The sequence below is a fragment of the Oncorhynchus clarkii genome, unplaced genomic scaffold (assembly GCF_045791955.1).
Source record: "Oncorhynchus clarkii lewisi isolate Uvic-CL-2024 unplaced genomic scaffold, UVic_Ocla_1.0 unplaced_contig_12496_pilon_pilon, whole genome shotgun sequence".
Lineage (NCBI taxonomy): Eukaryota > Metazoa > Chordata > Actinopteri > Salmoniformes > Salmonidae > Oncorhynchus > Oncorhynchus clarkii.
In genome coordinates this window covers 66157-93308 of record NW_027258110.1, presented here as the reverse complement: position 1 = coordinate 93308, position 27152 = coordinate 66157, and the positions used below count along the sequence as shown (strand labels likewise).

The 27152-nt window shown below is 43.5% G+C and overlaps 2 protein-coding genes across 6 annotated transcripts in view; both read right to left on the bottom strand.

Annotated features, from left to right (window-relative positions):
- LOC139395687 (zinc finger protein 850-like) overlaps nucleotides 1-4877 on the bottom strand; it is a 31287-nt gene extending 26410 nt beyond the window's left edge. For 3 of the 5 annotated variants that reach the window (XR_011630571.1, XM_071143018.1, XM_071143020.1), the window contains exon 1: nucleotides 4459-4867. Coding sequence is in view for 4 of the 5 variants with exons in the window: in XM_071143018.1 (XP_070999119.1) it covers nucleotides 4459-4467 (9 nt within the window). In the remaining variant the exon portion in view is untranslated. Of the gene's footprint in view, nucleotides 1-4458 lie in introns of all 5 variants that reach the window. The other 2 variants (XM_071143016.1, XM_071143017.1) reach the window with 2 other exon arrangements.
- Nucleotides 4878-14403: 9526 nt separating this feature from the next.
- On the bottom strand, nucleotides 14404-26030 carry LOC139395689 (zinc finger protein 271-like). The gene is made up of 5 exons (XM_071143024.1): nucleotides 25862-26030; nucleotides 21714-22880; nucleotides 16505-16909; nucleotides 15222-16352; nucleotides 14404-14464 (listed from the first exon to the last, which is right to left on the bottom strand). Exons 1-5 carry the CDS (start codon nucleotides 26028-26030, stop codon nucleotides 14412-14414), a joined length of 2925 nt encoding a protein of 974 aa, XP_070999125.1. The 3' UTR covers nucleotides 14404-14411.
- Between the last annotated feature and the right edge of the window lie 1122 nt (nucleotides 26031-27152).

Below are 27152 nucleotides of genomic sequence, written 5' to 3'. Positions count from 1 at the left end.
ACAGTGCGCCTGGCAACCTTGGTTAGCGCGCACTGCGCCCGGCCCGCAACAGGAGTCGCTGGTGCGCGATGAGACAAGGACATCCCTACCGACCAAGAGACACATGACGTCAGGCGAGAAGTACACATTAGTCAGAGTGAAGTCAACTGATCGAATGCATAATGCCCCTGTTAGCCTTGACTGCCAGCTTAGTGGAGTCTGCCACTAGCACAGTCAGTGTAGTCAGATCAGCTATCACCATTGAGACCGTGTCTGTGCCTCGATCTAGGTTGGGCAAAACTTAACATGTTAACATAACTTAACATTCTCCTTAACAATCTCACTGGAATAAAGACCTCAATTCCTGTCATTATTGAAAAATATTCTGATATCTCACTTCTCAAAATAGGGCTACTTAATGTTAGATCCCTCACTTCCAAGGCAGTTATAGTCAATGAACTAATCACTGATCATAATCTTGATGTGATTGGCCTGACTGAAACATGGCTTAAGCCTGATGAATTTACTGTGTGAAATGAGGCCTCTCCTCCTGGTTACACTAGTGACCATATCCCCCGCACATCCCACAAAGGTGGAGGTGTTGCTAACATTTACGATACCAAATTTCTAATTTACACAAAAAAAACCTACTGCGTTTTCATCTTTTGAGCTTCTAGTCATGACATTGATGCAGCCTCCTCTCACTTTTTATAGCTATTGTTTACAGGCCTCCTGGGCCATATACAGCGTTCCTCACTGAGTTCCCTGAATTCCTATCGGACCTTGTAGTCATGGCAGATAATATTCTAATTTTTGGTGACTAACATTCACATGGAAAAGTCCACAGACCCACTCAGTGGGGTTTGTCCAACATGTCTCTGGACCTACTCACTGCCACAGTCATACTCTGGACCTAGTTTTGTCCCGTGGAATAAATGTTGTGGATCTTAATGTTTTTCCTCAAAAATCCTGGACTATCGGACCCCCACTTCATTACGATTGCAATCGCAACTAATAATCTGCTCAGACCCCAACCAAGGAACATCAAAAGCTGTGCTATAAATTCTCAGACAACCCAAAGACGTCAGAGTACAGAAATCAGTTAGCCAACTGAGGACCTAAATGTAATAGCCTAGATACAGTCGCACCCCAAAAACAAAAAACATTTGTCATAAGAAACTAGCTGGTATACAAAAAATACCCGAGCCCTATATTTCTTATTGTCCCTAGAACAGCTGGAGGCAGGGTTTTCTCCTATAGAGCTCCATTTTTATGGAATGGTCTGCCTACCCATGTGAGAGACGCAGACTCAGTCTCGACCTTTAAGTCTTTACTGAAGACTCAGCTCTTCAGTAGGTCCTATGATTGAGTGTAGTCTGGCTCAGGGGTGTGAAGGTGAACGGAAAGGCACTGGAGCCACGAACCACCCTTGCGGTCACTGCCTGGCCGGTTCCCCCCTCTCTGGGATTGTCTGCCTCTAACCCTATTAAGGGGGCTGAGTCAATGACGCTCCTCCATGCCATCCCTAGGAGGGGTGTGTCACTTGAGTGAGTTGAGTCACTGACGTGATCTTCCTGTCCGGGTTGGCCCCCCCTCGGGTTTGTTTCCCATGGGGGAGATCTTTGTGGGCTATACTCGGCCTTGTCTCAGGGTAGTAAGTTGGTGGTTTGAAGATATCCCTCTAGTGGTGTGGGGGCTGTGCTTTGGCAAAGTGGGTGGGGTTATATCCTGCCTGGTTGGCCCTGTCCGGGGGTCTCGTCGGACGGGCCACAATGTCTCCTGACCCCTCCTTTCTCAGCCTACAGTATTTATGCTGTAATAGTCTACGTGTTGGGGGGGCTAGGGTCAGTCTGGTGTATTTCTCCTGTCTTATCCGGTGTCCTGTGTGAATTTAAGCACGCCCCCTCTAATTCTCTCTCAATTTCTTCTCTCTGAGGACCTGAGCCCTTGGACCATGCCTCAGGACTACCTGGCCTGATGACTCCTCTCCACGCTTCTTCTGTGGTTCCTGCTGTTCTAGGGAGTTTTTCCTAGCCACGGTGCTTCTACATCTGCATTGCTTGCTGTTTGGGGTTTTAGGCTGGGTTTCTGTACAGCACTTTGTGACATCATCGGTTAATGTAAAAGGGACTTTATAAATACATTTGATTGATTTTACCATTTGAAAGTAGTCAACTGGGTGGGACTTCCTATGGTTTAAAGAAGCATCACATAATTTCATCCAGGTAGGCAGGAGGGACCTGCCAATGAATTATACTCATGAGCAGAAGGATCACATAATTTCATCCAGGTAGGCAGGAGGGACCTGCCAATTAATTATACTCATGAGCAGAAGGATCACATAATTTCATCCAGGTAGGCAGGAGGGACCTGCCAATTAATTATACTCATGAGCAGAAGGATCACATAATTTCATCCAGGTAGGCAGGAGGGACCTGCCAATTAATTATACTCATGAGCAGAAGGATCACATAATTTCATCCAGGTAGGCAGGAGGGACCTGCCAATTAATTATACTCATGAGCAGAAGGATCACATAATTTCATCCAGGTAGGCAGGAGGGACCTGCCAATTAATTATACTCATGAGCAGAAGCATCACATAATTCCATCCAGGTAGGCAGGAGGGACCTGCCAATTAGTTATACTCATGAGCAGAAGGATCACATAATTCCATCCAGGTAGGCAGGAGGGACCTGCCAATGAATTATACTCATGAGCAGAAGGATCACATAATTTCATCCAGGTAGGCAGGAGGGACCTGCCAATGAATTATACTCATGAGCAGAAGGATCACATAATTCCATCCAGGTAGGGAGGAGGGACCTGCTAATGAATTATACTCATGAGCAGAAGGATCACATAATTCCATCCAGGTAGGGAGGAGGGACCTGCTAATGAATTATACTCATGAGCAAACATACCATAACTGCAGGCCAACCTTGGCTTAATAACTGTTTAAATAACACCCTCCGGGAGGCGATATGCACCCTTTCAGGTTGTTTACCAACTCATAGAAGTAGTAGTAAATTTACTCATTCAAAATGGAGATGGCCTCAATGGCGCTGCCCGTGCGCTCAGAGACGCCTTAATGAGAGGTACAACGCTGCGATCTTAATAAGACATCTCTATTCTCCCAACCGACACAATCAGAGAACGGTTAGATCTGGTTCAGGGCATGGGAGCGGAATTCCACGATGTCCGGTCTCTGCTCTGTTCTTCAGAAACTTCCTTCACCCTTGGAGTTGAGTTGAGTAACCTAGCTAGGTCTGGGAGAGATCTGTAGACCCAACCAACAGAAATAACAAGGCATTCCACTAGTGCTGAGCAATTCGCCAAAATATCTGTTATTCTCCCTTTTTTTTAAACAACTAATTGACCAACGTTTCATTTCTTTCTGTGAGCTCAATGCGCACACTGCAGTTTCTCTAGATACACCAGATCCAGCCTGAACTGTGAGATGTAGTAGGGAGTTGTAGTTTCCAACAAGCTAATATTCCACATAATTACCACGTGCGCTAAACTAACTACAATGACCATAATCTAATGTGCATCTATTTGTCTGGTCTGTCTTTCTTTTATGCCTGCTACAGCATGATTTGAGAGGTATCTCTACCTGAAAATGCATGATCTAAGTGATTGATAGTTGCATGGAGAGGCAGGTAGCCTAGTGGTTAGAGCTTTGGGCCAGTAACCGAAAGGCTGCTGAATCGAATCCCTGAGTTGACAAGGTAAAAATCTGTCGTTCTGCCCCTGACATGGTGGATGTTGATTAAGGCAGCTCTCTCTGGTTCAGAGGGGTTGGGTTAAATGTATTAGACACATTTCAGTTAAGGTATTCAGTTGTACAACTGACTAGGTATCCCAATTTCCTCAATCAGCAGTCATAAAAGTATGCCTTCTTTACTTTAAAGAACTACAAAATAGTGATTGTCAGGCAGTAGCTCTGAGATGACTTGGCATAAAATGAAAGTCATAAAATAAAACAAATGTAATACACACAACTGACATATTTTAGAGTAAATGAATGGTTAATATGTGAAGCGCAGTAACTGTCATCACTACCATCATGGGAGTTTTATTAATAATTGTATCCTGTGCATCATTCAACCCCAATAATCGAAACAGAAAATAGTTTATTTTTCTGAATCGAACCGACCTCAAAAATAACTAATCGCTCAGCGCAGCGGGGAATGGTCGTGTTCGTGTGTAAACCAAGTATATGTCGGGAGAAGAGTGGAGAATGCTAAAGGCTAGCTACTATTCTGCCGACGTGTACTTGGTTTCCACAAGATCAATCCCCGCTACTGATAGCTAACGCTAGTTATCTCCATCCAGCCACTACCCATTGTGCTAACACCAATCCGATACTTCTTTTAAATCTGGGAGTGCACACTTTGGGAAAAGGGTGGAGAAACGGGACACAACTAGCTAGCTAGAGAACGTTTCGTTTGCTAGCAACCAAAGTCGTGGTTCTCACCTCCTCCATCTTGAATCCTTCAGGAATTGTTGAAGCAGTTAGCTAAATGCTGTAGCGGGAAATTAATTTCTGAAATCGTCCACGTCCTTCCTCTGAAATGAAATGTTCACCACGAGGTCACGTTAGCTAGCGAATGAAATAGTAGCACTTGCCATTACAATTTGACAAAGGTTAGCTAGCTAGGCTAACGGCAGCCAGGAAGCTAGCTAACTGCTTTGCTAAACCCGATTACAAAACTATTAAAATAGTACTTGGAAATATTGCCTGATCCGTGTTTACAGTTCAAGTTTGGCAACGTCACAGTATATTTTTCAACCGTATCATTGTGATATTTGACGAATTTCAAACACAATTACGTGGACAGCTAATCCAGACGGCTGGCTAGCTACATCAGCGTCTTTCTGCTTCCGGTCTAACTTCCGGTCCGGATTAGCTTCTACTGTGGACTCCGCTATACCGCCACCACCAGTTCAGGAGCACATTGCAGTGGTGTTTTACATGTATATTTTAATAATACTGAGTTGACTGTTATTGATATTTTATATGCAGAGCTCCTGAGGCATCACCTAAATGTGTAATACACAGAGTGGAAGAGGAGAAGTCCAGGGGCTACATGACTCAGGCTGCTTCCCTGACTTGACCTCTACAAGATTATCAGCAGATTCCATCACCGTCATCTACCATCCTCTGACCACTCCCTCCGCTCAAACCATGAACTGACCCGCTCCTCTTCGGAGGATGCAGCGTTCAAAGACTCGGCCTCTATTCGTCGACCTGTCATGATATATTGCTTGTCATTTTTGTTGTTGCAGGGTAGCCTAGTGGTTAGAGCGTTGGACTAGGAACCGGAAGGTTGCAAGTTCAAACCCCCGAGCTGACAAGGTACAAATCTGTCGTTCTGCCCCTGAACAAGGCAGTTAACCCACTGTTCCTAGGCCGTCATAGAAAATAAGAATTTGTTCCTAACTGACTTGCCAAGTTAAATAAATAAAGGAAAAATACATTTAAAAAATGTGTTGTTGTGTTTGAAGCGTTTTGGGATTCTATGAAAAACCCTATAGAAGTGTAATAAATGATTAGTAGTAGTGTATTGTAAATCCCAGTAATATACTTCAGACGACCCTTCTCACGCATCGCTAGTGGAGAAAAGCAACGAGCAACTTTTACAAGTTGTAGATCACAAATCTTACTCTTAATACAATTCATTATCAATTAATGGTCTTCATTTTTCGGTTCCGCTTCCTGAACCATGAAACACATTATTTGAAGCCTGTTTTGTTGGGTGGGCCTTAGAATTTACTTCCATGAAAATTAGACCATTTGGAATTTACTTCCTGGATTGAAATAGCTGTGAAAGCCACGGCAAATATGATGGATATACTGACAGGATACATACAGTACGTCTCTCCGTTGGGAGTCGTTGTCCACAAAAGCGGCACGGCGGGCTGTCAAGCTTCGCTCTATCCTTTCTTTGGATTGGTGAATACATCTCATCTCATTATTGTAATCCAGTTTTGAATATTCAATGAGGGTTGTTGACGTCAACCGCCGTTATTCAATGGGGAGAGATGCTATGCCCCATTTCATGAATATGCATAGCCATCTTGAGATGATATAAAGTGTTTTTTTTTCTTAAAGTTTCGGGGATGTCACGTGTCCTACTTATATAAGTACACTCGTAACAACTTAAGCTTTACGCCTATTAGACCAAATAAAACTCAGGTAGCAAATCTTTATTTGTTGTTGAACAATCCGACACTCTTTGGCCTCCATACAAAACTCCTTGCTTGGTGGGCAAAACAACGCCACCTGCTGGAGAGAGAAAGATTTCCCGCCGAGTTAGACACTCCGTTCATTTTCCTCTGGTGAGGGCCACTTCCACGTTACTTCTGGGTCGTGTCCCATAATCTCTTGAATGGGCTTCAAGATTATATGATCAAATTCATGAAAACGCGGTCATTTAAGATATATACATTTGCTCATAACCGTTGCCTTTTATCAAAATATTTGACGCTCAGAAACGAATTCCCATCTCCTAAAGTTAGAAAATTTGAACTACCACTCTTGCAGCCTTGTTACCATACTGGAGCGTGGTAAAAAGATTATGCTGGGTTTTGTGACTGAACCTGCCAGTAGTTTTTTGTAGACCTGCAAACCAGACTGTATAAAATAAGGAGGAAGCCATTAACCGCGTCACCCTTATGTGAAGTCTCAGTGGCGCGTTTGAAGATCAGGAAGTGTCATTTCAGCATGTCGCCATCTTGCTATATGGAGGAGTTTTTTGGAAACACGGCAGTTTGAGCTACTCCAGGAGGTGAAACATCACATGCAGTTTGAGCTATTCCAGGAAGTGACGTTGAAGGCTAGCTCAGCACTGCTCCCTTTCATTGGGATGTGTGTGATTTTTAAATAATCGGTTCAAGGACATACCTTGTTTGGGGGCGGCATGTAACCTAGTGGTTAGAGCGTTGGACTAGCAACCGGTTACTAGATCAAATCCCCGAGCTGACAAGGTAAAAATCTGTCGTTCTGCCCCTGAACAGGCAGTTAACCCACTGTTCCTAGGCTGTCATTGAAAATAAGAATTTGTTCTTAACTGACTTGGTCAAAAGTATTGGTCATATTGTGTAACGAAAAAATAATGTGAACGAATATTGACCATGAAGTTTGCCATATTCCCATTGATTATAATGGGGGACTACAACTTTCTGAAAACACTGCCTCAGTACCCCGGTCGGCCTTGATATCCTAAATGAGAGAAGGCAGCTTGTTCTCCCCTGCTGTAAACTCTTGAAAGATAGTCTGTTGGGAGTTGTAGTTTATGATGAATGAAATGTAACCTTTCGGCTTCGTACTCTTTTCTGGGCATCAAATAAGTTGAAAACCGATATGGTAATTCATTCAAATGAAAACACATACATTTTACAATGCAGTTCCAGTCAAAAGTTTGGACACACCTACTCGTTCAAGGGTTTTTCTACATTGTAGAATAATAGTGAAAACATCACAACTATGAAATAACACATATGGAGTCATGTAGTAACCATAAAAAGTGTTAAACAAATCAAAATATATTTAAAAATTTTCAAAGTAGCCACCCTTTGCCTTGATGACAGTTTTGCACACTCTTGGCATTCTCTCAACCAGCTTCATGAGGTAGTCACCTGCAGTGGTGTAAAGTACTTCAGTTAAAGTACTAGTTACATTTGGAATGCTTATAGCAGGACAGGAAAATGGTCTAATTCACACACTTATCAAGAGAACATCCCTGGTCGTCCCGACGGTCTCTGGTCTGGCGGAATAACTAAACACAAATGCTTGGTTTGTAAATGATGTCCGAGTGTTGGAGCCCCTGGCTATCTGTAAATAAAACAAATAAAAACAAGAAAATTGTCCCATCTGGTTTTCTTAATACAAGGAAGTTGTAAGTAGTAATACTTCTACTTTTGACAGTTAAGTATATTTCAAATCAAATACTTTTAGACTTTTACTCAAGTAGTATTTTACTGGGTGACTTTCACGTTTACTTAAGTAATTTTCTATTAAGGTATCTATACTTTTACTCATTTGACAATTTGGTACTTTTTCTACCACTGGTGACCTGGAATGCATTTCAATTAACAGGTGTGCCTTGTTCAAAGTTCATTTGTGGAGTTTCTTTCCTTCTTAATGTGTTTGAGACGATCAGTTGTGTTGTGACAAGGTAGGGTTGGTATACAGAAGAGCCCTATTTGGTAAAAGACCAAGTCCATATTATGGCAAGAACAGCTCAAATAAACAAAGAGAAATGACAGTCCATCATTACTTTAAGACATGAAGGTCAGTCCATCATTACTTTAAGACATGAAGGTCAGTCCATCATTACTTTAAGACATGAAGGTCAGTCCATCATTACTATGAGACATGAAGGTCAGTCCATCATTACTTTAAGACATGAAGGTCAGTCCATCATTACTTTAAGACATGAAGGACAGTCCATCATTACTGTAAGACATGAAGGTCAGTCCATCATTACTTTAAGACATGAAGGTCAGTCAATCATTACTTTAAGACATGAAGGTCAGTCCATCATTACTTTAAGACATGAAGGTCAGTCAATCATTACTTTAAGACATGAAGGTCAGTCAATCATTACTTTAAGACATGAAGGTCAGTCCATCATTACTTTAAGACATGAAGGTCAGTCCATCATTACTTTAAGACATGAAGGTCAGTCAATCATTACTTTAAGACATGAAGGTCAGTCAATCCGTAAAAATTAAATAACGTTGAAAGTTTCTTCAAATGCAGTCGCAAAAACCATGATGTATGATGAAACTGGCTCTCATTTGTTTTTCAACAGGACAATGACCCAAAACACACCCCCAGGCTGTGTAAGGAGAGTGATAGAGGGCTGCATCAGATGACCTGGTCTCCACAATCACCTGACCTCAACCCAATCGAGATGGTTTGGGATAAGTTGGACCGCAGAGTGAAGGAAAAGCAGCCAACATGTGCTCAGCATATGTGGGAACTCCTTCAAGACTGTTGGAAAAAAACCTTTACTCATGAAGCTGGTTGAGAGAATGCCAAGAGCGTGCAAAGCTGTCATCAAGGCAAAGGGTGGCTACTTTGAAGAATCTAAAAAATATTTATGTTTAAATATTGATTTGTTTAACACTTGGTTACTACATGACTCCATGTGTTACTTTGTAGTGTTGATGTCGTCACTATTATTCTACAATGTAGAAAATAGTACAAAATAATGAAAAACCCTTGAATGAATAGGTGTCCAAACCTTTGCCTGGTACTATATATCTCAAATGAATTTGAAGATGCCCATTTTTAGCCCATTTGTAGCCTACAAAACCAGAACCCAGAAGTTAAAATGACACTTCACTTTCATAGGGTATTGAAATTCACCCCAACCCTGCAGTGTCATCTCTATTATCCTCTCCTCCATACCAGGTAACTAAGGTGTATCTTCTAAGACACCTGAGGTAACTCTTGTTAATGACATTTGCTTACCGTGTATCACAAATGAAAGAACCAATCAAAGTCATTATCTACTTGGCTCTTTATTTTTCGACACAACACTACAGATAACGTATTTTCATAATATGTAGCCGTCTTTGTTGAGTATAAACATCGAAATAAAAGAGAGCTTCTTGTAAACATACACCAGTGCCTTCAGAAAGTATTCAGACCCCTTGACTTTTTACACATTCTGTTACGGCCTTATTCTAAAATGGATTAATTATAAAATCCTCATCTATCTCCACACAACACAATACCCCACAATACCCCATAAAGACCCAATACCCCACAACGCCATGCCACAACACCCCAATGCCCCATTACCCCACAACACCCCATAAAAACCCAATACCCCACAACAACTAAATACCCCATAATGCCAAAATGCCCCAATACCCCACAATGCCCATTACCCCACAACAACAACACAATACCCCATAAAAACCCAATACACCACAACGACTCAATATACCACAACACCCCACAATGCCACAACACACAACAACGACACAAAAATACCCCACAATGCCACAACACCCCACAATGCCACAACGACACAATACCCCACAATGCCCCATAAAACCCAATACACCACCATGACTCAATATCCCATAATGCCACAATGCCCCACAATATCCCATAATGCCACAATGCCCCACAATATCCCATAAAAACCCACAACGACACAGTGCCCCACAACGACACAGTGCCCCACGACACAGTGCCCCACGACACAGTGCCCCACAACGACACAGTGCCCCACAACGACACAGTGCCCCACAACGACACAGTGCCCCACAACGACAGTGCCCCACAACGACACAGTGCCCCACAACGACAGTGCCCCACAACGACACAGTGCCCCACAACGACACAGTGCCCCACAACGACACAGTGCCCCACAACGACACTATACCCCACAACGACACTACACCCCACTATACCCCACAACGACACTACACCCCACTATACCCCACAACGACACTATACCCCACTACGACACTATACCCCACAACGACACTATACCCCACTATACCTCACTATACCCCACTACACCCCACAATACCCACTACACCCCACAACGACACAAAGCTGAAACAGGTTTATAGACACGCTGGTAATTTTTTTGTTGGCAAAAAAACAAACATCTTATTTAAATAAGTATTCAGACCCTTTGCTGAGACTCTAAATTGAGCTCAGGTGCATCCTGTTTCCATTGCTCATCCTTGAGATGTATCTACAACTTGATAGGAATCCACCTGTGGTAAATTCAATTGACTGGATATGATTTGTAAAGGCACACACCTGTTTTTCAGCAGAAGGGACTGAGAGTCTAATCAGGATTGAGGGAAAGAAGAACAGAGCAAAAGACAGAGAGATCCTTGATGAAAACTTGCTCCAGAGCGCTCAGACCGGGGCGAAGGTTCACCTTCCAACAGGACAACGACCCTAAAGCACACAGCCAAGACAACGCAGGAGTGACTTCGGGACAAGTCTCTGAATGTCCTTGAACGGCCCAGCCAGAGCCCGGAATTGAACCCGATCAATCATCTCTGGAGAGAACTGAAAATAGCTGTGCAGCAACGCTCCCCTTTCAACCTGACAGAGTTTGGGAGAAACTCCCCAAATACAGATGTGCCTAGCTTGTAGCGTCATACCCAAGAAGACTATGCTGTAATCGCTGTCAAAGGCGCTTCAACAAAGAACTGAGTAAAGGGTCTGAATACGTACAGCTGAAGTCAGAAGTTTACATACACTTTGGTTGGAGTCATTAAAACTCGTTTTTCAATCACTCCACAAATTTCTTGTTAACAAACTATAGTTTTGGCAAGTTGGTTAGGACATCTACTTTGTGCATGACACAAGTCATTTTTCCATTTTTTTTTACAGATTATTTCACTTAAAATTCACTGTATCACAATTCCAGTGGGTCAGAAGTTTACATACATTAAGTTGACTGTGCCTTTAAACAGCTTGAAAAATTTCAGACAATTATGTCGTCATGGCTATTTGAGTCAATTGGAGGTGTATCTGTGGATGTATTTCAAGGCCTACCTTCAAACTCAGTGCCTCTTTGCTAGACATCATGGGAAAATCAAAAGAAATCAGCCAAGAATTTCCAAACGGCTGAAGGTACCACGTTCAGCTGTACAAACAATAGTACGCAAGTATAAACACCATGGGACCACGCAGCCGTCATACCGCTCAGGAAGGAGACGCGTTCCGTCTCCTAGAGATGAACGTACTTTGGTGCGAAAAAAGAACAAATCAATCCCAGGACAACAGCAAAAGACCTTGTGAAGATGCTGGAGGAAACCGGTACAAAAGTATCTATAACCACAGTAAAACGAGTCCTATATCGGCATAACCTGAAAGGCCGCTCAGCAAGGAAGAAGCCACTGCCCCAAAACCGCCATAAAAAAGCCAGACTACAGTTTGCAACTGCACATGGGAACCAAGATCGTACTTTTTGGAGAAATGTCCTCTGGTCTGAAGAAACAAAAATAGTACTGTTTGGTCATAATGACTATCGTTATGTTTGGAGGAAAAAGGGGGAGGCTTTCAAGCCAAAGAAAACCATCCCAACCGTGAAGCACGGGGGTGGCAGCATCATGTTGTGGGGGTGCTTTGCTGCAGGAGGGACTGGTGCACTTCACAAAATAGATGGCTGCATGAGGGACGAAAATGATGTGGATATATTGAAGCAACAACTCAAGACATCAGTCAGGAAATTAAAGCTTGGTTGCAAATGGTCTTCCAAATGGACAATGACCCCAAGCAAACTTCCAAAGTTGTGGCAAAATGGCTTCAGGACAACAAAGTCAAGGTATTGGAGTGGCCATCACAAATCCCTGACCTCCATCCTATAGAAAATTTGTGGGCAGAACTGAAAAAGCGTGTGCGAGCAAGGAGGCCTACAAACCTGACTCAGTTACTGTAAGGAGGAATAGGCCAAAATTCACCCAACTTATTGTGGGAAACTTGTGAAAGTCTACCCAAAACGTTTGACCCAAGTTAAACAATTTAAAGGCCATGCTACCAAATACTAATTGAGTGTATGTAAACTTCTGACCCACTGAGGATGTGATGAAAGAAATAGAAGCTGAAATAAATAATTATCTCTACTATTATTCTGACATTTCCCATTCTTAAAATAAAGTGGTGATTCTAACTGACAGGGAGTTTTTATTAGGATTAAATGTCAGGAATTGTGAAAAACTTAGTTGAAATGTTTTTTTTTATTTTTATTTTTTTTACCTTTATTTAACTAGGCAAGTCAGTTAAGAACAAATTCTTATTTTCAATGACGGTCTAGGAACAGTGGGTTAACTGGTCTAGGAACAGTGGGTTAACTGCCTGTTCAGGGGCAGAACGACAGATTTGTACCTTGTCAGGTCGGGGGATTTGAACTTGCAACCTTCCGGTTACTAGCTCAACGCTCTAACCACTAGGCTACCCTGCCACCTCTACGCTCTAACCACTAGGCTACCCTGCCTCTAACCACTAGGCTACCCTGCCGCCTCTACACTCTAACCACTAGGCTACCTACCGCCTCTACACTCTAACCACTAGGCTACCCTGCCGCCTCTACACTCTAACCACTAGGCTACCCTGCCGCCTCTACACTCTAACCACTAGGCTACCCTACCGCCTCTACACTCTAACCACTAGGCTACCCTGCCGCCTCTACACTCTAACCACTAGACTACCTGCCGCCTCTACACTCTAACCACTAGGCTACCCTACCGCCTCTACACTCTAACCACTAGGCTACCTACCGCCTCTACACTCTAACCACTAGGCTACCTACCGCCTCTACACTCTAACCACTAGGCTACCTACCGCCTCTACACTCTAACCACTAGGCTACCTACCGCCTCTACACTCTAACCACTAGGCTACCTACCGCCTCTACACTCTAACCACTAGGCTACCTACCGCCTCTACACTCTAACCACTAGGCTACCTACCGCCTCTACACTCTAACCACTAGGCTACCTACCACCTCTACACTCTAACCACTAGGCTACCTACCGCCTCTACACTCTAACCACTAGGCTACCTACCGCCTCTACACTCTAACCACTAGACTACCTACCGCCTCTACACTCTAACCACTAGGCTACCTACCGCCTCTACACTCTAACCACTAGGCTACCTACCGCCTCTACACTCTAACCACTAGGCTACCTACCGCCTCTACACTCTAACCACTAGGCTACCTACCGCCTCTACACTCTAACCACTAGGCTACCTACCGCCTCTACACTCTAACCACTAGGCTACCTGCCGTCCCGGCTAAGGAGTATGTAAATGTGAAATTTCCGGGGAAAAAAATACCTGTTTTTGCTTTGTCATTGGTATTGTGTGAATGTTGATGAGGGGAAAAAACAATTTAATCCATTTTAAAATAAGGCTGTAACGTAAACAAAACGTGTAAAAAGTCAAGGGGTCTGAATACTTTCCGAATGCACTGTATATATTTTACGTCAAGATGTTCAGGGCTAGTTCTTGTTTCCCCCCTTTCCACCATGCTACCGTTGACTCCTCCTCTTCATCTATGATACTATTGGCTCTTCAGTCTTGACCCCCGCCAGCCTGGTCCTCCTCAGGAAGTGAGATGTGGCGTCTCTTCTTGTGTCTCCGGCCACATTCGTCACAGCTGTAAGATTTCTCTCCTGTATGAACTCTACTGTGTATGTTAAGGTCTGATGATCTTGTTAAAGCCTTTCCACAGACAGAACAGGGGTAAGGTTTCTCCCCATGCGTCTCCTTTGTGTCCAAAAGTGATGCTTCATCAGGTCTGCTCGTCTAAAACTCTTCCCACAAACAAAACATCTGTACGGTTTCACGTGTCGTGTCTTTTTCAGATCAAATAACCGTTGCCAGTCTGTCCCACACACAGAGCAACTGTCTCTCTGAGCTTTGAGATTCCCCTAGGTTTCTTTAGGTTCTCCTGATGTAGAGGTTCTCCCCTCCGAACTTTCGTCTGTGTGAATGAGAAAACATAGGTTAGAAGGTCCAGTAACGTCAAACATGTGATTTCCTGTATTTTATACACATTTCCACACTAAGAGGTTAGGAAAAAAAATACTGTGAAAATTATGATAATAAAATTCTTGCTTGAGAATTTGCTCTACGAAGATATGTTTTTTTGTTTGTTTTTTTAATTTTTGGGGAATTTTACCCCTTTTTCTTCCCAATTTCATTGGTATCCAATTGTCTTTAGTAGCTACTATCTTGTCTCATCGCTACAACTCCCGTACGGGCTCAGGAGAGACGAAGGTTGAAAGTCATGCGTCCTCCGATACACAACCCAACCAAGCCGCACTGCTTCTTAACACAGCGCACATCCAACCCGGAAGCCAGCCGCACCAATGTGTCGGAGGAAACACCGTGTACCTGGCAACCTTGGTTAGTGCGCACTGCGCCCGGCCCGCCACAGGGGTCGCTGGTGCGCGATGAGACAAGGACATCCCTACCGACCAAGCCCTCCCTAACCCGGACGACGCTATGTCTGTGATGGCATAGCTGGCGCTGCAGTACAGCGCCCTTAACCACTGCGCCACCTGGGAAGCCCGATATTTGTTTATTTTAATTGAAAACAATCACAGCAGGGTACTTAATAAAATGAAAATTCATATGGTGTTAAAAACAGTGGCATTGGATTTTTAAATAAAAGAGCGATGTTCATTCAAAGTCAATATTGTATTAATGTAATTCATGGCTGTTCTGCTTCCACTTACCGAGACGATGAAGATCCCAACCAACCTCTTCTCCAGCTGAATGGATCAGACCACCAACTTCCTCATCTTCTCCCTCCCGCTCTCCTTCAATTGTAACAGGGTTTTGAAACTCAACAGGTGGTAAACCAGCATGAGTTTTCTGATGTCTCTGAAGTTTTTGAGAACTAATGAAGCTCTGGCCGCATTTAGTGCGGCTGTAAGGTTTCTCTCCTGTATGATATCTGTGGTGGACTTTAAGGCCTGCTGATCTCGCAAAACTCTTATCGCAGACAGAGCAGGAGAAAGGTTTCTCTCCAGTGTGTGTCCGGAAATGCTCCTTCAAGTAACGTGCTTCAGAAAAATTCTTCCCACACACAGAGCAGGAGTGGGATTTCCCTTCTATGTGCAACAGTCTGTGTTTACGCAGGGACGAAGCACATCCAAACCTCTTGTCACAATCAGGGCAAGGGTGTCGTTTCTCTCCAGTGTGCACTGACCGGTGGTCTTCAAGATATGCCTTCTCGCTGAAACTCTTCCCACACACAGAGCAACTATAAGGTCTCTTTCCTGTGTGAGTCTTCTCGTGCTTCAGGAGTTGTTTAGACAAGGCAAAGCTTTGCTCACACATAGAACAGTGGTGGGGTTTCCCTGTGTGTTGCAGAGAGTGGTCCTTTAACTGATCTGGACGGCTGAAACTCTTTCCACAGACAGAGCAGGAGTGGGGTTTTTCTCCTGAGTGCATCAGGAAGTGTTCCTTCATGCGTGATTGTAAGCTAAAACCCTTCCCACACACAGAGCAGGAGTAAGGTTTCTCTTCTGTGTGTAACCACTGGTGCCTTTTCAAGGCTGAGGCAAAACCAAACCTCTTGTCACATTTGGAGCAGACGTAAGGTTTCTCTCCAGTGTGCACTATCTGGTGGTCTTGAAGATGTCTTTTGACACGGAACTCCTTTCCACACACAGAGCAAGGGTATGGCTTTTCTCCTGTGTGTATTCTCATATGTATTAGCAGTTTTGATAACTTTTTGCAGTCTTGTCCGCACACTGAACAACAGTGAATTTTCTTAGCTGTGTGATTCCCCTGGTGTTGTTCAGGTAGTCCTGATGTAGAGGGACTCCCTTCACTGTCAGAGCAGTGGTCATGTCTCTCTGCTGTGGGATAAGATGGGATGGATAAACTACGTGAAAATTTGAAACTGTAACAAAAAATATTTTTTGTCCTTGGAATAACTGAAAGTTATACAAAGATGTATAAAAAAAAATGTGCAATCCAAGCCTTTACCGAATAAGTACCTTAAACTTACCAAAAGCAGGATCCTCTTCCTCCTCTTTCACTATGATAACCAGTGGTGGTGTAAAACCATGACTCTCTCCTGTGTGCGTTCTCTGGTGTTTGGTAAGATTTGACGATGAAGAGAAACTCTCCCCGCACACAGAACAACTGTACAGCTTCTCTCCTGTGTGCAACGTCTGGTGTTTTTTCAGGTTTCCTTTGTCACTGAATTGTTTCCCGCAGACAGAGCAGGAGTAAGGTTTTTCTCCTGTGTGAGTTCTCATATGTATTAGCAGTTTTGATAACTTGTGACAGTTTTTTCCACACACTGAACAGCAGTGAATCTTCTTAGCTGTGTGATTCCCCTGGTGTTGTTTAGGTAGTCCTGTTGTAGAGGGACTCCCTTCACTCTCAGAGCAGTGGTCAGGTCTCTCTGCTGTGGTAAAGACATACATATGGATTAACTCAAATTAGTCAACACCCTGACTAAGTCAAAATGTTTGTTCCTGACTAAACAGAAAACACATATTGTAAATTTATAGGGCCCATATTTTTCTCGAAAATGCTACATGTTAGCTTTTCCCATGAGATAACCTGGCACAGTTAGCCCTAAGCTAACCACCAGAAAGATATTTTAAACCTCCAAATCAAGGTTGTTCCACTTAAAATCAAATCAAATGTTATTGGTCGTGTACACAGTATTCTGCCGTTGTTATAGCAGGTGCAGCGAAATGCTTATGTTTCTAGTTCCAACAGTGCAGTGTTACCTAGCAATATAAAACAATACATACAAATCCCACCAAAATGTATCAGAACAGTCCATATATATATATATACTGTATAGACAGTATATGAATAGGAACGGTGTATACAACAGTAGTTATATAGGACAAACATAGACTAGAATACAGTATATACATATGAGGTGGGTGTACCAGGATGTACATAATAATAATTAAAGTGACCAGCGTTCAATGTCTATGTCCATAGGGCAGCAGTCTAAGGTGGTAGCCGGCTAGTAACAGTGACTATGTCCATAGGGCAGCAGGCTAAGGTGGTAGCCGGCTAGTAACAGTGACTATGTCCATAGGGCAGCAGGCTAAGGTGGTAGCCGGCTAGTAACAGTGACTATGTCCATAGGGCAGCAGGCTAAGGTGGTAGCCGGCTAGTAACAGTGACTATGTCCATAGGGCAGCAGGCTAAGGTGGTAGCCGGCTAGTAACAGTGACTATGTCCATAGGGCAGCAGGCTAAGGTGGTAGCCGGCTAGTAACAGTGACTATGTACATAGGGCAGCAGGCTAAGGTGGTAGCCGGCTAGTAACAGTGACTATGTCCATAGGGCAGCAGGCTAAGGTGGTAGCCGGCTAGTAACAGTGACTATGTCCATAGGGCAGCAGGCTAAGGTGGTAGCCGGCTAGTAACAGTGACTATGTACATAGGGCAGCAGTCTAAGGTGGTAGCCGGCTAGTAACAGTGACTATGTCCATAGGGCAGCAGTCTAAGGTGGTAGCCGGCTAGTAACAGTGACTATGTCCATAGGGCAGCAGTCTAAGGTGGTAGCCGGCTAGTAACAGTGACTATGTCCATAGGGCAGCAGGCTAAGGTGGTAGCCAGCTAGTAACAGTGATTATGTACATAGGGCAGCAGTCTAAGGTGGTAGCCAGCTAGTAACAATGATTATGTACATAGGGCAGCAGGCTAAGGTGGTAGCCAGCTAGTAACAGTGACTATGTACATAGGGCAGCAGTCTAAGGTGGTAGCCGGCTAGTAACAGTGACTAAGTTCAGTGCAGGGTACTGGGCGGAGGCCTGCTAGTGGTGAATATTTAGCAGTCTGATGGCCAGATAGAAGCTGTTTTTCAATCTCTCTGTTCCAGCTTTAATGCACCTGTACTGTCTCCGCCTTCTAGATGGTAGCAGGGTGGACAGGCTGTGGCTCGGGTCCATTATGATCTTCTAGATGGTAGCAGGGGGAACAGGCTGTGGCTCGGGTGGCTGAAGTCCATTATGATGATCTTCTAGATGGTAGCAGGGTGAACAGGCTGTGGCTCGGGTGGCTGAAGTCCATTATGATGATCTTCTAGATGGTAGCAGGGTGAACAGGATGTGGCTCGGGTCCATTATGATCTTTCTTGGCCTTCCTGTGACACCGGGGGCTGTAGATGTCCTGGAGGGCAGGCAGCGTGCTCCCAGTGATGCGTTGGGCTGAAGGCGCCACCCTCTGTGGTTGCGGACGGTGCATTTACCGTACCAGGCGGTGATACAGCCCGACGGGATGCTCTCAATGGTGCATCTGTAGAAGTTTGAGGGTCTCCGGGGGCCAAGTTAAATTTCCTGAGCCTCCTGGGAAGGTTGAAGAGGCGCTGTTATGCCTTCACGACACGGCCTGTGTGACTGGATCATTTCAGGTTGTCAGTGATGGGCCTTAAGCTTTTCACCACCTTCGTCTCTCTCTCTGCCGTCTCCAGGATCAGCTCCTTCATTTTGTTGACGTTGACGGAGAGGTTATTTCCCTGGTTCCACTCCACCAGGGCCCTCACCTCCGACCTGTAGGCTGTCTCGTCGTTGTTGGTAATCAAACGATCCCAACACAACAGGCTAAAATTTCAGACGGCAGTTTCAAACAGCTCTTACACAAAAAGGGTATTATCATCATTTGTACATTTTCACAGTATGATTCCATCTTCAGCGTGGACATACAGGACCAGGACATACAGGACCAGGACATACAGGACCAGGACATACAGGACCAGGACATACAGGACCAGGACATACAGGACCAGGCCATACAGGACCAGGACACACAGGACCAGGACATACAGGACCAGGACATACAGGACCAGGACATCCAGGACATACAGGACCAGGACATACAGGACCAGGACATACAGGACCAGGACATACAGGACCAGGCCATACAGGACCAGGACATACAGGACCAGGACATACAGGACCAGGACATACAGGACCAGGACATACAGGACCAGGACATACAGGACCAGGCCATACAGGACCAGGCCATACAGGACCAGGACATACAGGACCAGGACATACAGGACCAGGACATACAGGACCAGGACATACAGGACCAGTCAAAAGTTTGGAAAAATACTCATTCAAGGGTTTTTCTTTATTTTTTACTCATTTCTATATTGTAGAAAAAACAGTGAAATAACACATATGGAATCATGTAGTAACCAAAAAAAGTGTTAAACAAATCAAAATATATTTTCTATTTTAGATTCTTCAAAGTAGCCATCCTTTGCCTTGATGACAGCTTTTCACACTCTTGGCAATCTCTCAACCAGCTTCATGAGGTAATCACCTGGAATGCATTTTAATTAACAGGTGTGCCTTGTTAAAAGTAAATTTGTGGAATTTCTTTCCTTCTTAATGCGTTTGAGCCAATCAGTTGTGTTGTGACAAGGTTGGTATACAGAAGATATCCCTATTTGGTAAAAACAAGTCCATATTATGGAAAGAAAAGCTCAAATCAGCAAAGAGAAATGACAATCCATCATTATTTTAAGACATGAAGGTCAGTCAATTCAGAAAATTTCAAGAACTTTGAAAGTTTCTTCAAGTGCAGTAGCAAAAACCATCAAGCGCTATGATGAAACTGGTTTTCATGAGGACCGTCAAAGGAAAGGAAGACCCAGAGTTACCTCTGCTGCAAGAGGATACATTCATTAGAGTCACCAGCCTCAGAATGCAGCCCAGATAAATGATTCAGAGTTCAAGTGACAAAAATGGTAATAAAAACAGACATCTAAACATCAACTGTTCAGAGGAGACTGCGTGAATCAGACCTTCATGGTCTAATTGCTGCAAAGAAACCACTACTGACGGACACCAATATGAAGAAAAGGCTTGCTTTGGCCAAGAAAACCGAGCAATGGACATTAGACCGGTGGAAATCAGTCCTTTGGTCTGATGAGTCCAAATTGGAGATTTTTGTTTCCAACCGCCGTGTCTTTGTGAGACGCAGAGTAGGTGAACGGATGATCTCCGCATGTGTGGTTCCCACCGTGAAGCTTGGAGGTGGTGGTGTGATGGTGCTTTGCTGTCAGGGATTTATTTATAATATTCAAGGCACACCTAACCAGCATGGCTACCACAGAATTCTGCAGTGATATGCCATCCCATCTGGTTTGTGCTTAGAGGGACTATCATTTGTTTTTCAACAGGACAATGACCCAACACACCTCCAGGTTGTGTAAGGGCTATTTTACCAATGTTATACAGGACCAGGGCTCAGCATATGTGGGAACTCCTTTAAGACTGTTGGAAAAGCATTCCAGGTGAAGTTGGTTGAGAGCATGCCAAGAGTGTTCAAAGCTGTCATCAAGGCAAAGGGTGGCTACTTTGAAGAATCTCAAATATAAAATAAATTGTTTTGTATCCTACATGATTCCATGTGTTATTTCATAGTTTTGATGTCTTCATTATTATTCTACAATGTAGAAAATAGTAAAAATAAAGAAAACCCCTTGAATGAGTAGGTGTCCAAACCTTAAACTGGTACTGTATATTCACACAATATGTAAAAAAAAAATATATATATATATATATATATATATTGGCTGATGTGGAATTTGTTACAGGAAATAATCATGCTATCAGCTGGTCGTGTTAGCATAGGGCTACTTTTCTCATGCTATCAGCTGGTTGTGTTAGCATAGGGCTACGTTTTCTCAAGCTATCAGCTGGTCGTGTTAGCACAGGGCTACGTTTTCTCATGCTATCAGCTGGTCGTGTTAGCACAGGGCTACGTTTTCTCATGCTATCAGCTGGTTGTGTTAGCACAGGGCTACGTTTTCTCATGCTGTCAGCTGGTTGTGTTAGCATAGGGCTACGTTTTCTCATGCTGTCAGCTGGTTGTGTTAGCAAAGGGCTATGTTTTCTCATGCTGTCAGCTGGTTGTGTTAGCACAGGGCTAGGTTTTCTCATGCTGTCAGCTGGTTGTGTTAGCATAGGGCTACGTTTTCTCATGCTGTCAGCTGGTTGTGTTAGCATAGGGCTGTGTTTTCTCATGCCGTCAGCTGGTTGTGTTAGCATAGGGCTACGTTTTCTCAAACTATGAGCTGGTCGTGTTAGCAAAGGGCTATTTTTCTCATGTTGTCAGCTGGTTGTGTTAGCACAGGGCTACATTTTCTCATGGTTAAAGCTTAAGCAAGAGGTCGCAAGTATGGACCCATTAAATATCAAAGCTATAGTACAACACAAACACTTTTACTCACCAAAAGCAGGATCCTCCTCCTCCTCTTTCACATCCAGTACAACAGACTCCTCTACCGCTGCAGACACCTGCTGCTGTGATCCCTGTCCAGGAGCTTGGCTCAGGCTAGCCACAGGTCCTTCTCCAGCATGGAGACAGGACTGATTTGCCGACGATAATTTATTTCTGCAGAGAGAGCAGGGGTAAGGTTTCACCTTAGTGTGAACTCGCTGGTGTCTTTTGAGGAGTGGTGAAGCTGAGAAACTCTTATCACACTGACAGCAGTGGTACGGGTGCTCTCCGGTGTGCTGTTGCATGTGAATCTTGAAAGTCCACGATTGGCTGAATTCCTTCCCACATTCTGAGCAGCTGTATTGTGCGACACTAGTGTGGGATTGTTTGTGTCTTGCTAGAGAGCTGCGGTGAACAAAGGTATTTTTACAGGAGGTACACCTGTAAGGTTTCTCTCTATCAGCATTGACAAAAACAACAATTTCCTCCTCCTCCTCTTTGACATTAATTGCCAGCTCCTGTTCCTCGTCTTCGACCTTGATATTCATAGTTCTCTCTCCAGTGTGCACAGTCTGATGCTGCCTGAGCCTCGACGGTGACTCGTATCTCTTCCCACACTGTGAGCATTGGTAAGGTTTTGGTGTGGGTGCTCCTGTATGGCGTCGTACGTGTCTCGATAGAGTTCCCTTACAGCCAAAGCTCATCTCGCAGTAGGAGCACTGGTGAGGTCTCTCCCCTGTGTGCTTTCTCATGTGCATCTTCAGTTCATATGCAGAGAAACATTCCTTTCTACAATCGGAGCACGGGTGCTTCTTTGTCGCGTCTGGCTGTTTCTCTCCAGGGTGGGTCATCTGATGTCTTTCCAGGTGGGGCTTTAGTGTGAATCGCTTCCCGCACACAGAGCACTGGTAAGGCTTCTCTCCTGTATGTGTTCGGAAGTGTCTCTTCAGTTTGGAGGGGTGAACAAAGTCTTTCCCACATATTGGACAGACGGAAGACTCCTTAGCAAGGTTTGTGTGTGTTCTCAGGTGTCTGTTGAAATTAGATGGGTGAGCGATCTCTATTCCACATTCTGGGCAGCGCCAAAACTTCTTAGGTCTAGGATTCTCCTGGTGCTGTTCAGGTTCTGCTGGTGCCCCATCACTAGAGCTGGTGTTAGAACTCGCTCCTCGTTCGACTGGAAAATAAGGAGGGGGGGATGGGTCATTTAACAGGCTTTTAACACCCGCGTTCTGAAATCGTTTCTATAGTTAGATAACATAAGCGTTCCTGAAACATTTGTGTTCAAATGATGTGATTTGATCTCTGAGTAATACAGCTAATTCATTGCACCCAAATTGGCCATTCTAATTTAAGGGATTCATATGATCTTCAGTAAATATAGTAATATATAATAAGTACCAGACATCCAATTAAAATGGTCAAAAGTCACCCGCAGACACCCATCTCACCCAGACAACCAGTGTTACAGTATCAGTTCTTTACAGTGCCTTGTATATAATATAATAATAAGTAATATATAATAAGTACAGCCTCGCCAAAGTATTCATCATAACTATGTTGTTGCATTTTACAACCTGTAATTTAAATAGATGTTTTATTGGCGAGGGGGGGTCATGTAATGGACACACACAAAATAGTCAAAATTGGTGAAGTGAAATGAAAACTGAAAAGAGGTGTGGACATATCTATTCACCCCCGGACATATCTATTCACCCCCTTTGGTATGAAGCCCCTAAATAATATCTGGTGCAAACAATTACCTTCAGAAGTCACATAATTAGTTAAATCAAGTCCACCTGTGTGCAATCTAAGTGTCACATGATCTCAGTATATATATATGTACACACACCTGTTCTGAAAAGGCCCCAGAGTCTGCAACACCACTAAGCAAGGGGCACGATGAAGACCGAAAAGCTCTCTAAAACAGGTCAGGGACAAAGTGGTGGAGAAGTACAGATCAGGGTTGGGTTATAAAAAAATATCAGAAACTTTGAACATCCCACAGAGCACCATTAAATCCATTATTAAAAAAATGGATAGAATATGTCACCACAACAAACCTGCTAAGAGAGGGCCGCCCACCAAAACTCACAGACCAGGCAAGGAGGGCATTAATCAGAGACAACAAAGAGACCAACGATAACCCTGAAGGAGCTGCAAAGCTCCACAGCGGAGATTAGAGTGTCTGTCCATAGGACCACTTTAAGCCTTAACTACACAGAGATGTGTTTTTTTAAAACCTTTTTAACTAGGCAAGTCAGTTAAGAACAAATTCTTATTTTCAATGACGGCCTAGGAACAGTGGGTTAACTGCCTTGTTCAGGGGCAGACCGACAGATTTGTACCTGGTCAGCTCGGGGATTTGAACTTGCAACCTTCCGGTTACTAGTCCAACGCTCCAACCACTAGGGTACCCTGCCGCCCCTTTACGGAATAGTGACCATAAAAAAGCCATTGCTTAAAGAAAAAAATAAGCAAACATGTTTGGTGTTCAACAAAACACATGTGGGAGACGGTGCTCTGGTCAGATAAGACTAAAATTGAGCTTTTTGGCCATCAAGGAAAACGCTGTCTGGCGAAAACCCAACACTTCTCATTACACCGAGAACACCATCCCCACAGTGAAGCATGGTGGTGACAGCATCATGCTGTGGGGATGTTTTTCTCATCGGCAGGGACTGGGAAACTGGTCAGAATGGAAGGAATGATGGTTGGTGCCAAATACAGGGAAATTCTTGAGGGAAACCTGTTTCAGTCTTCCAGAGATTTGAGACTGGGACCTTCCAGCAGGACAATGACCCTAAGCATTTGGCTAAAGCAACACTCAAGTGGTTTAAGGGGAAACATTTAAATGTCTTGTAAAGGCCTAGTCAAAGCCCAGACCTCAATCCAATTGAGAAGCTGTGGTATGACTTAAAGATTGCTGAACACCAGCGGAACCCATCCAACTTGAAGGAGCTGGAGCATTTTTGCCTTGACGATTGGGCAAAAATCCCAGTGGCTAGATGTGCCAAGCTTATAGAGACATACCCCAAGAGACATGCAGCTGTAATTTCTGCAAAAGGTGGCTCGACAAAGTATTGACTTTGGGGGGGGGGTGAATAGTAATGCACGCTCAAGTTCAGTTTTTTTTGCCTTATTTCTTGTTTGTTTCACAATATAAAATATTTTGCATCTTCAAAGTTGTAGGCATGTTGTGTCAATCAAAAGATACAACCCCCCCCCAAAAAAATATTTTAATTCCAGGTTGTAAAAGCAACAAAATAGTAAAAATGCCAAGGGGGGTGAACACTTTCACAAGTCACTGTATGTCTGACGAGAACTGCGGCTTGGAGTATTGCTATGTTTAGAATAAGGGTAAGGTTAGGGCCAGGGTTATGTTTAGAATAAGGGTAAGGTTAGGGTTATGTTTAGAATAAGGGTAAGGTTAGGGTTATGTTTAGAATAAGGGTAAGGTTAGGGTTATGTTTAGAATAAGGGTAAGGTTAGGGTTATGTTTAGAATAAGGGTAAGGTTAGGGTTATGTTTAGAATAAGGGTAAGGTTAGGGTTATGTTTAGAATAAGGGTAAGGTTAGGGTTATGTTTAGAATAAGGGTAAGGTTAGGGCCAGAGTTATGTTTAGAATAAGGGTAAGGTTAGGGCCAGGGTTATGTTTAGAAAAAGGGTAAGGTTAGGGCCAGGGTTATGTTTAGAATAAGGGTAAGGTTAGGGCCAGGGTTATGTTTAGAATAAGGGTAAGGTTAGGGCCAGAGTTATGTTTAGAATAATGGTAAGGTTATGTTTAGAATAAGGGTAAGGTTATGTTTAGAATAAGGGTAATTTTAGGGTTATGTTTAGAATAGGGGTAAGGTTATGTTTAGAATAAGGGTAAGGTTAGGGTTATGTTTAGAATAAGGGTAAGGTTAGGGCCAGGGGTATGTTTAGAATAAGGGTAAGGTTAGGGCCAGGGGTATGTTTAGAATAAGGGTAAGGTTAGGGTTATGTTTAGAATAAGGGTAAGGTTAGGGCTAGTAGATAGATAGTTGACATGCTACTGATGTCTTTAGAGAATCTACAGGTGGATTATCCAAATAAAGTGTTACCAATTAAACTGCTATATATATAATGGAACTGTATAATCTCTGAGATGTAATTAATGAAGCATGTTTATTTACCAGTATTGTCCCAGTCTTCCTCCTCCTTGACTACAATGTTAAATCTGGGTATTTCACTGCAGTTGTCGATGTCTCTATGGTTAGAGTCAGGAACCAGTGACTCCGGAGGGTTGGGTTCAGTGGAGCAGGAGAGAGGGGGGATGGATGGGTCAGCAGAATCCTGACCCATCCAACCAAAGAATAAGATGTTAAAGGGGCAATCTGTAGTTTCTACATTCATTTCATGACATATTAATTACTTCTATGTACCCATTGACCCATTCTGTGGTTCCCCATCAGAACCCAAAATATAAACTTGTTATACTCCGATGTTTGTAAATAAAGTAAATGTAAACAAACACTATATAACCTCAAAACATGGTTAAAACTATCATTTTCATATCATGGGTGGTCAGTCCTTGCATCAATAGCCCTGTTTATGAATTTGAGAGTGGTTACATTTCTTCAGGCCATCTCTCAGCTTTTTTATTAGCTTCTAAGAGGGGAGGCAAGACCCTTTGTGATCGTTTCAACTACTAATTGAAGCTTTAATACTTAGCTAAATGAATTAGCTAACTAGCTAATGCTTTAGGCATAGCCATCCCGACTGGTTTAGCATTAGTTAGTCATTCTCACCTCATCCATCGTGAATTCTTCAGAAATAGTTTCCTATGAAAGAGTTGGGTCACTGAATTAAACTAAAGCAGATTCTTCTCAAAACACTCGACAGTTCACCACGAAGTCACATTATCTAGCGGATTACTTTCCATACAATTCAGATAGCTAACTAGCTAGGCCAACGGTAGCTAGATCATTTACTTTCCTAGACCAGATAGCAAAACTGTATGAAATGGTCGTTGAAAATATCGCTAGCTCCACGTATATAGTCCGAGTTGGGCAAAATCCAAGTCTAATTTAAACGACATCAAATGATATCAGACACATTTCAGACTAGCAAACTAACTCATCTGTTTGCTAGCTATCAACACAAGCATCTTCTTTCTTCCAGCCCAGCTTCCGGGTTAGATTCTTCTGTCAATCCGCATTACCGCAAAACAGCAGAAGGCTCTACGGGACACTAGCTTGTTACTATCGTTACAGTTTGAAAATATTGAAATGTTTTACCGGTACAATTAATAATATATGCATGGTTAGCTACCAGCTAGCTACATTAGTGTCTTCCTGCTTCCGGCCTAACTTCCGGTCCATACGAGACTCTGCTGCCGACTCATTCTGCGTTACCGCCACCACCAGTTCACCGTCTTCTATGTGTCATGGCGGTCTGCAAACAAACGTTTATTTGCATGCCGCC

What these genes read in the sequence shown, in the direction of transcription:
- LOC139395689 (XM_071143024.1), bottom strand. Translation starts at nt 26,030, where the DNA reads ATGGGTCAGGATTCTGCTGACCCATCCATCCCCCCTCTCTCCTGCTCC. An exon ending in GGAAGAGGATCCTGCTTTTG is followed by an intron (nt 16,353 to 16,504) that starts GTAAGTTTAAGG and finishes CTTATCCCACAG; the next exon opens with CAGAGAGACATGACCACTGC. An exon ending in TTGGGATCTTCATCGTCTCG is followed by an intron (nt 14,465 to 15,221) that starts GTAAGTGGAAGC and finishes TCATTCACACAG; the next exon opens with ACGAAAGTTCGGAGGGGAGA.